General features: G+C 47.4%; 1 protein-coding gene across 1 annotated transcript in view; it reads left to right on the top strand.

The window, feature by feature from the left end:
* The window catches only part of LOC129842427 (cilia- and flagella-associated protein 47-like), a 104,527-nt gene that overhangs the window by 66,343 nt on the left and 28,184 nt on the right, over positions 1-10,000 (top strand). Inside the window, exons 38-43 of the mRNA XM_055910989.1 lie at positions 4,171-4,259; positions 4,411-4,524; positions 7,696-7,912; positions 8,142-8,250; positions 8,935-9,161; positions 9,928-10,000. The exon at positions 9,928-10,000 is cut by the window's right edge and continues 69 nt beyond it. Coding sequence (XP_055766964.1) covers positions 4,171-4,259; positions 4,411-4,524; positions 7,696-7,912; positions 8,142-8,250; positions 8,935-9,161; positions 9,928-10,000 — 829 coding nt within the window. The remainder of the gene's footprint in view (positions 1-4,170; positions 4,260-4,410; positions 4,525-7,695; positions 7,913-8,141; positions 8,251-8,934; positions 9,162-9,927) is intronic.

Here is a 10,000-nt window from a genome sequence, read left to right as displayed (position 1 = left end):
TCACTATGTATATCACACCTCACAATAATTCACTATGTATATCACACCTCACAGTAATTCACTATGTATATCACACCTCACAGTAATTCACTATGTATATCACACCTCACAGTAATTCACTATGTATATCACACCTCACAGTAATTCACTATGTATATCACACCTCACAATAATTCACTATGTATATCACACCTCACAGTAATTCACTATGTATATCACACCTCACAATTATTCACTATATATATCACACCTCACAGTAATTCACTATGTATATCACACCTCACAGTAATTCACTATGTATATCACACCTCACAGTAATTCACTATGTATATCACACCTCACAGTAATTCACTATGTATATCACACCTCACAGTAAATCACTATGTATATCACACCTCACAATAACTCACTATGTATTTAACACCTCACAATAACTCACTATGTATATCACACCTCACAATAATTTGTTGTCCTGAATCAAATCAAATTTTATTGGTCACATACACATTGTTAGCAGATGTTAATGCAAGTGTAGCGAAATGCTTGTGCTTCTAGTTCTGACCGTGCAGTAATATCTAACAAGTAATCTAACAATTTCACAACAACTACCTAATACACACAAATCTAAAGGAGTGAATAAGAATATGTACATATAAATATATGGACTAGTGATGGCCGAGCTTCATAGGCAAGGTACAATAGATTATATAAAATACAGTATAAACAATGATATGATTAATGTAAGATATGTAAACATTATTAAAGTGGCATTATTTAAAGTGGCATTGTTTAAAGTGACTAGTGATCCATTTCTTAAAGTGGCCAGTGATTGTGTCTCAATGTAGGCAGCAGCCTCTCAGAGTTAGTGATGGCTGTTTAACAGTCTGATGGCCTTGAGACAGAAGCTGTTCTTCAGTCTCTTGGTCCCAGCTTTGTACTCACCTCGCCTTCTGGATGGTAGCGGTGTGAACAGGCAGTGGCTCGGGTGGTTGTTGTCCTTGATGATCTTTTTGACCTTCCTGTGTCATCGGGTGCTGTCTCCACCCTCTGGAGAGCCTTACGGTTGAGGGCGGTGTAGTTGCCGTACCACGCTGTGATACAGCCCGACAGGATGCTCTCGATTGTGCATCTATAAAAGTTTGTCAGGGTTTTAGGTGACAAGCCAAATTTCTTCAGCCTCCTGAGGTTGAAGAGGCACTGTTGCGCCTTCTTCACCACGCTGTCTGTGTGGGTGGACCATTTCAGTTTGTCTGTGATGTGTTTGCCGAGGATCTTAAAACTTTCCACCTTCTCCACTACTGTCCCTTCGATGTGGGTAGGGGGGTGCTCCCTCTGCTGTTTCCTGAAGTCCACGATCATCTCCTTTGTTTTGTTGACGTTGAGTGAGAGGTTGTTTTTCTGATACCACACTCCGAGTGCCCTCACCACCTCACTGTAGGCCGTCTCGTCATTGTTGGTAATCAAGCCCATTACTGTTGTGTCGTCTGCAAACTTGATGATTGAGTTGGAGGCGTGCATGGCCACGCAGTCGTGGTTGAACAGGGAGTACAGGAGGGGGCTGAGCACCCACCCTGGTGGGGCCCCAGTGTTGCGGGTCAGCGAAGTGGAGATGATGTTTCCTACCTTCACCACCTGGGGGCGGCCCGTCAGAAAGTCCAGGACCCAATGGCACAGGGCGGGGTTGAGACCCAGGGCCTCCAGCTTGATGATGAGCTTGGAGGGAACTATGGTGTTGAATGCTGAGCTGTAGTCAATGAACAGCATTCTTACATAGGTATTCCTCTTGTCCAGATGGGATAGGGCAGTGTGCAATGTGATGGCGATTGCATCGTCTGTGGACCTGTTGGGGCAGTATGCAAACTGAAGTGGGTCTAGGGTTGCCTGTAAGGTGGAGGTGATATGATCCTTGACTAGCCTCTCAAAGAACTTCATGATGACAGAAGTGAGTGCTACGGGGCGGTAGTCATTTATTTCAGTTATCTTTACCTTCTTGGGTACAGGAACAATGGTGGCCATCTTGAAGCATGTGGGGATTGAATATGTACATAAACACACCAGCCAGCTGGTCTGCGCATGCTCTGAGGATACGGCTAGGGATTCCGTCTGGGACAGCAGCCTTGCGATGGTTAATACGTTTAAATGTTTTACTCATGTCGGCCTTAGAGAAGAAGGGGGGGCACAGTCCTTGTTAGCGGCCCGCGACGGCGGCACTGTATTATCCTCAAAGCAAAGAAGGTGTTTAGTTTGTCTGGAAACATGATGTTGGTGTCCGTGACATGGCTGCTTTTCTTTTTGTAGTACGTGTTTACCCTGCCTCATACGGCTCGTGTCTGAGTCTATGAATTGCGACTCCACCTTGTCCCTGTAGCGACATTTTGCTTGTTTGATTGCCTTGCGGAGGGAATAACTACACTTTTCATATTCAGCCATGGTTCGCGCTTTCAATTTTGCCGTGAATGTTGCCATCCATCCACGGTTTCTGGTTAGGGTAGGTTTTAATAGTCACAGTGGGTCCATCATCTCCAATGCACTTCTTTATAAACTCACTCTCCGAGTCAGCGTATAGATCGATGTTGTTATCTGAGGCTGACCGGAACGTATCCCAGTGCGTGCGATCAAAACAATCTTGAAGCGTGGATTCCGATTGGTCAGACCAGCGTTGAATGGTTTTAGTCACTGGTACATCCTGTTTGAGTTTCTGCCTATAAGACGGTAGAAGCAAGATAGAGTCGTGGTCGGATTTGCCGAAGGGAAAGCGGGGGAAGGCATTGTATGCATCACGGAAGTTAGAGGAGCAGTGATTGAGTGTATTACACCCGCGCGTAGTGCAATCAATATGCTGATAGAATTTAGCTAGCCTTGTTCTCAAATTTGCTTTGTTAAAACCCCCAGCTACAATAAATACAGCCTCAGGATATATGGTTTCCAGTTTACATAGAGTCCAGGGAAGTTCTTTGAGGGCCGTCTTGGTGTCTGCTTGAGGGGGAATGTACACAGCTGTGACGATAACTGACGAGATTCTCTTGGGAGATAATATGGCCGGCATTTGATAGTAAGGAATTCTAGGTCGGGTGCGCAGATGGACTTGAGATCCTGTATGTTGTTATGATTACACCATGAGTTGTTAATCATGAAGCATACACCCCCGCCCTTCCTCTTCCCAGAGAGGTGTTTATCTCTGTCGGCGCGACGCATGGAGAAGCCCGGTGGCTGAACTGATTCCGACAACATATCCCGAGAGAGACATTTTTCCGTGAAACAGAGAATGTTACAATCGCTGATGTCTCTCTGGAAGGCAACCCTTGCTCGAATTTCATCTACCTTGTTGTCAAGAGACTGGATATTGGCAAGTAGTATACTCAGGAGTGGTGGGCGATGTGCACGTCTACGGAGCCTGACCAGGAGGCCGCTCCGTCTGCACCTTCTGCGGCGCCGTTGTTTTGAACCCTTTGTTCAGTTGCCAATAGATCAGTGACTCAGTCAGTGCCTACACTACTTTACTTTCTATAGAGACCAGGGTAGTGCGTCTCAAATGGCACCCTCTTTCCCTATGGGCCCTGGTCAAAAGTAGTGCAGTACATATGGAACAGGGTATAATTTGGGACACCCTCCAGAACAGCTTGTCCTCTGGGCAGGCAGGGGTTCACCATTCACTGTTCCCATGGCAACACAATGTATCAGCAGAACAGGAAATGGTTCTATTTCTATGGTGTTGACGCTGCATGTCCTCTTAGATCATGGTGGCTGCTGAATGACTGCTACTGGGGGAGTTGTACAATGTCTTTGTGTTTCTCCCCCTCTCTCTCTCGCTCCCTCTCTCTGTCTCTCTCTCCCTCCCTCCCTCTCCCTCTCTCTCTCTCTCTCTCTGTCTCTCTCTCCATCCTTCCCTCTGTCTCTCTCTCTCTCTCTCTCTCTCTCTCTCTCTCTCTCTCTCTCTCTCTCTCTCTCTCTCTCTCTCTCTCTCTCTGTCTCTGTCTCTGTCTCTGTCTCTGTCTCTCTCTCTCTCTCGCTCTCTGTCTGTCTGTCTGTCTGTCTGTCTGTCTCTCTCTCTCTCTCTCTCTCTCTCTCTCTCTCACTCTTCTCTGTCACTCTCTCTCTCTCTCTGTCTCTGTCTCTCTCTCTGCCTCTATCTCTATCTCTCTCTCTGTCTCTCTCTCTCTCTCCATCCAGGGGACAGTGAAGTGTAAATCTCCATGTTACCAGCTGAAGGAGCTCCAACTTAAAGTAAAAAACCCTTTCAGCAAGGATGCCACGTTCAGGTGTGTGTGTGTGTGTGTGTGTGTGTGTGTGTGTGTGTGTGTGTGTGTGTGTGTGTGTGTGTGTGTGTGTGTGTGTGTGTGTGTGTGTGTGTGTGTGTGTGTGTGTGTGTGTGTGTGTGTAAATTACCCCTGTCCTATGTGTGTTTGTCAGGGTGGTGTTGGTGGAGTCTAAAGCCAACCTGCTGCAGAAGAGTCAGGACAGTCAGGAGAACCTCATTCAACAGTTCTCCTTCAGGACCAACCCCAGCTCAGACAACAACACCAGGTTAACACACACACACACACACACACACACACACACACACACACACACACACACACACACACACACACACACACACACACACACACGCAACCTCAAACACATCCCTTCACTCTGTCCCTTGGGGTTTAACTAGTGTTAGTGTTAACATGCACACACACACACACACACACACACACACACACACACACACACACACACACACACACACACACACACACACACACACACACACACACACACACACATCTGTCTCTCTCTCTCTATCTTTCTTTCTCTCTCTCTCTCTCTCTCTCTCTCTCTCTCTCTCTCTCTCTCTCTCTCTCTCTCTCTCTCTCTCTCTCTCTCTCTCTCTCTCTCGCTCTCTCTCTCTCTGTCTCTTTTAATAATAAATTAACAGTAAACACTCACAGAAGTTCAAAAATAATAGATATTTCAAATGTCATTATGTCTATATACAGTGTTATAACGCAAATGGTTAAAGTACAAAAGGGAAAATAAAAAAACATAAATATGGGTTGTATTTAGAATGGTAAATATTGCTGCTGTGATGTCACACTGTGGTATTTCACCCAGTAGAAAATTTGATAAAAAATGATTTGTGTGTCTGTGTAATCTGAGGGAATATGTGTCTCTAATATGGTCATACATTGGGCAGGAGGTTAGGAAGTGCAGCTCAGTTTCCACCTCATTTTGTGGACAGTGTGCACATAGCCTGTCTTCTCTTGAGAGCCAGTTCTGCCTACGGAAACCTTTCTCAATAGCAAGGCTATGCTCACTGAGTCTGTACATAGTCAAAGCTTTCCTTCATTTTGGGTCAGTCACAGTGGTCAGGTATTCTGCCACTGTGTACTCCCTGTTTTGGGCCAAATCACATTCTAGTTGACTGTTTTTTTGTTAATTCTTTCCAATGTGTCAAGTAATTAGCTTTTTTGTTTTCTCAAGATTTGGTTGTGTCTTATTGTGTTGCTGTCCTGGGGCTCTGTGGGGTCTGTTTGTGTTTGTGAACAGAACCCCAGGACCAGCTTGCTTAGGGGACTCTTCTCCAGGTTCATCTCTCTGTAGGTGATGGCCTTGCTTAGGGGACTCTTCTCCAGGTTCATCTCTCTGTAGGTGATGGCCTTGCTTAGGGGACTCTTCTCCAGGTTCATCTCTCTGTAGGTGATGGCCTTGCTTAGGGGACTCTTCTCCAGGTTAACTCTCTGTAGGTGATGGCCTTGCTTAGGGGACTCTTCTCCAGGTTCATCTCTCTGTAGGTGATGGCCTTGCTTAGGGGACTCTTCGCCAGGTTCATCTCTCTGTAGGTGTCACGATCGTTAGAATAACTGGACCAGCAGCTCTGAGTTCCACATCTTTTTATTTCTGGGTGAAACTCACAGCGAAACAAAAACAATACATCTCAAAACCAAACGTGAAGTTAACAATAGTGCTAACAGTCAACTATACATAGTCAAGATCCCACGGAGCACAAAGGGGAAATGGCTGCCTAAATATGATCCCCAATCAGAGACAACGATAAACAGCTGCCTCTGATTGGGAACTATACCAGGCCAACATAGACATATAATTACCTAGATGACCCACCCTAGTCACACCCCGACCTAACCAACATAGAGAATAAACAGCTCTCTATGGTCAGGGCGTGACAGTAGGTAATGGCTTTGTTATGGAAGGTTTGGGAATCGCTTCCTTTTAGGTGGTTGTAGAATTTAACGGCTCTTTTCTGAATTTTGATAATTAGATACACCATTTTGTGAATTCTTGGTTGGTGAGCGGACCCCAGACCTCACAACCATAAAGGGTAATGGGTTTTATAACTGATTCCAGTATTTTTTGCCAGATCCTAATTGGTATGTCGAATTTTATGTTCCTTTTGATGGCATAGAAGGCTCTTCTAGCCTTGTCTCTCAAATCGTTCACAGCTTTGTGGAAGTTACCTGTGGCACTGATCTGTCTCACTCTCTCTGTTTAAAATAAAAAAGTATTTAACCTTTATTTAACAAGTCAAGTCAGTTAAGAACAAATTCTTATTTACAATGGCGGCCTACCCCGGCCAAACCCGGACGATGCTGGGCCAATTGTGCACCGTCCTATGGGACTCCCAATCACGGCCGGTTGTGATACAGCCTGGAATCGAACCAGGGTCTGTAGTGATGCCTCTAGCACTGAGATGCAGTGCCTTAGACCGCTGTGCCACATACACAGAAACATTCAGAGACACTCACTGACTGCCGTACATAGATATGTACTTTTCCAGACTACACCTGTTCTGTTCCGTAGGGGAGTGTGTGTGTGTGTGTGTGTGTGTGTGTGTGTGTGTGTGTGTGTGTGTGTGTGTGTGTTTACACTTCACAGGCAGAGGTAGCGCACATCTCTGGAGTCTGTTCTCTGTTAGATCATTAAAGAGAGGACTAACACACACACATACACACACACACTTTACACACACTTTACACACACACACACACACACTTTACACACACACACACACACACACACACACACACACACACACACACACACACACACACACACACACACACACACACACACACACACACACACACACACACACACGCATATACACATCTTATGTTTCTCTTTACTTCCTACATCAAGGGCATCTTCAAAGACTTACTGCAGATGTGAATATGAGTTTCCATGAGAAGGAATCTCGTTCTGTTTAAAACAGCTTTGTGTTTGGACACATCCGTACTGCATATTTTTGTAAATCACATTGTTTGTTGCTGCAAATTCCTTGCTCTCTTCTGCAGTAATGTTCAATGGACCATCTCCCTCTCCCTCTCCCTCTCCCTCTCCCTCTCTCTCTCTCTCTCTCTCTCTCTCTCTCTCTCTCTCTCTCTCTCTCTCCCTCTCCCTCTCCCTCTCCCTCTCCCTCTCCCTCTCCCTCTCCCTCTCTCTCTCTCTCTCTGTCTCTCTCTCTCTCGCTCGATCGCTCAATTCAAGGGGCTTTATTGGCATGGGAAACATATGTTAACATTGCCAAAGCAAGTGAAGTAGATACTATACAAAAGTGAAATTAACAATAAAAATTAACAGTAAACATTACACTCACAGAAGTTCCAAAATAATACAGACATTTCAAATGTCATATTATGTCTATATACAATGTTGTAACGATGTGCAAATAGTCTCTCTCTGTCTCTGTATCAGTGTTTCTACAGATGGGTTGAATGGTGGAACTGACTGTGGCGAGTGGGAGGACAGTGACCTCCACTGTGATCCTGCTGATGACTGTGCTGTGACTGAGTTCTTCAGTCCTGTCAGGAGTGTGAGTCTGGCAGCTGGACAGACAAAAACCATAGAGCTCCACTACCTGCCCTTCCACCTGGGGAAAAGACACTGCTCTGTCCTGCTAGTCAGCCAGCAGGTAGGCAGGGCTGTGTGTGTGTGTGTGTGTGTGTGTGTGTGTGTGTGTGTGTGTGTGTGTGTGTGTGTGTGTGTGTGTGTGTGTGTGTGTGTGTGTGTGTGTGTGTGTGTGTGTGTGTGTGTGTGTGTGTGTGTGTGTGTGTTATGATTTTGGTGTTCCTTCCAGGTGCTGTGTGTATTTAAATCTAGCTTGGCTTATGTGTGTGTGTGTGTGTGTTGTGTCTGTGTAGGTTGGTGAGCAGGTGTATCTAGTGGAGGGGACAGCAGATCTTCCCCTGCCCTCCCCTCTGACCACAAAGCCCAGTTCTAATGTAGTCCATGTTAGCAGCGCCACCTCTGGTGAGTACTGGTACTGAACACGTCTGCAGGGTCATAACGACTCTACTGAGGCGGCAGGTTGCCCAGCTTTAATGAGCGCTGGGCCAGTAACCGAAAGGTCACAGGTTCGAACCCCCGAGCTGACTACGTGAAAAATCTGTCGATGTGGTGCTGATCCCAGGCCTGTGTGTGTTTCCGTATGCCCTGTGTGTCTGCTAGATGGTGCTGATCCCAGGCCTGTGTGTGTTTCCGTATGCCCTGTGTGTCTGCTAGATGGTGCTGATCCCAGGCCTGTGTGTGTTTCCGTATGCCCTGTGTGTCTGCTAGATGGTGCTGATCCCAGGTCTGTGTGTGTTTCCGTATGCCCTGTGTGTCTGCTAGATGGTGCTGATCCTAGGCCTGTGTGTGTTTCCGTATGCCCTGTGTGTCTGCTAGATGGTGCTGATCCCAGGCCTGTGTGTGTTTCCGTATGCCCTGTGTGTCTGCTAGATGGTGCTGATCCCAGGTCTGTGTGTGTTTCTGTATGCCCTGTGTGTCTGCTAGATGGTGCTGATCCCAGGTCTGTGTGTGTTTCCGTATGCCCAGTGTGTCTGCTAGATGGTGCTGATCCCAGGCCTGTGTGTGTTTCCGTATGCCCTGTGTGTCTGGTAGATGGTGCTGATCCCAGGTCTGTGTGTGTTTCCGTATGCCCTGTGTGTCTGCTAGATGGTGCTGATCCCAGGCCTGTGGTGAACCTGCGTTGCGGCGTGGGCAGCACCCTGGATGAGGTGGTGTGTGTCCCCCTGGTTAACGGGCTGTGGGAGCGGGCGCTGGCCACCGTGGGGCAGCAGAGGATGAGCCCTGTAGAGAAGAGGAGGCGCAGCCTCACACACACTCTGGACAGCAGCACCGTCCGGGCCGGGGTGGCGGCCGCTGCACTCACCACCTCACAGGTAGACAGTAGACACAGAGACACAGACAGAGAGACACAGAGAGACACACACACATAGAGACACACACATAGAGACACACACACACACAGAGACACACACATAGAGACACACACACACACACAGAGACACACACACAGAGACACACACATAGAGACACACACACACACACAGAGACACACACACACACACACACACACACACACACACACACACAGAGAGACACACACACAGAGAGACACACACACAGAGAGACACACACACAGAGAGACACACACACACACACACAGAGACACACACACACAGAGACACACACACACACACACAGAGACACACACACACACACACACACACACACACACACACACACACACACACACACACACACACACACACACACACACACACACACACACACACACACACAGAGACACACACACACACTCTGGACAGCTCTGTCTCTGTCTCTGTCTCTGTCTCTGTCTCTCTCTCTCTCTCTGTCTCTCTCTCTCGTTCTCTCTTTGCCCTCCTGGTCTCCTGTCTGTCCCTGCTGGTCCCTGGTCCAGTCCAGTCTTACCATCTCTCTCCTCTCCCCCTCTCCTCCAGTCCCTCCTGGTCCCTGGTCCAGTCTGACCGTCTCTCTCCTCTCCTCCAGTCCCTCCTGGTCCCTGGTCCAGTCTTACCGTCTCTCTCCTCTCCCCCTCTCCTCCAGGCCCTCCTGGTCCCTGGTCCAGTCTTACCATCTCTCTCCTCTCCCCCTCTCCTCCAGGCCCTCCTGGTCCCTGGTCCGGTCCAGTCCCAGGTGGTAGAGTACAGTGTGGAGGTTTCTCTACCAGAACACT

The sequence above is a fragment of the Salvelinus fontinalis genome, unplaced genomic scaffold (genome assembly GCF_029448725.1).
Source record: "Salvelinus fontinalis isolate EN_2023a unplaced genomic scaffold, ASM2944872v1 scaffold_0040, whole genome shotgun sequence".
Taxonomy (NCBI): Eukaryota; Metazoa; Chordata; class Actinopteri; order Salmoniformes; family Salmonidae; genus Salvelinus; species Salvelinus fontinalis.
Note: the sequence above shows the minus strand (reverse complement) of the source record. Positions and strands in the feature narration are given on the sequence as shown.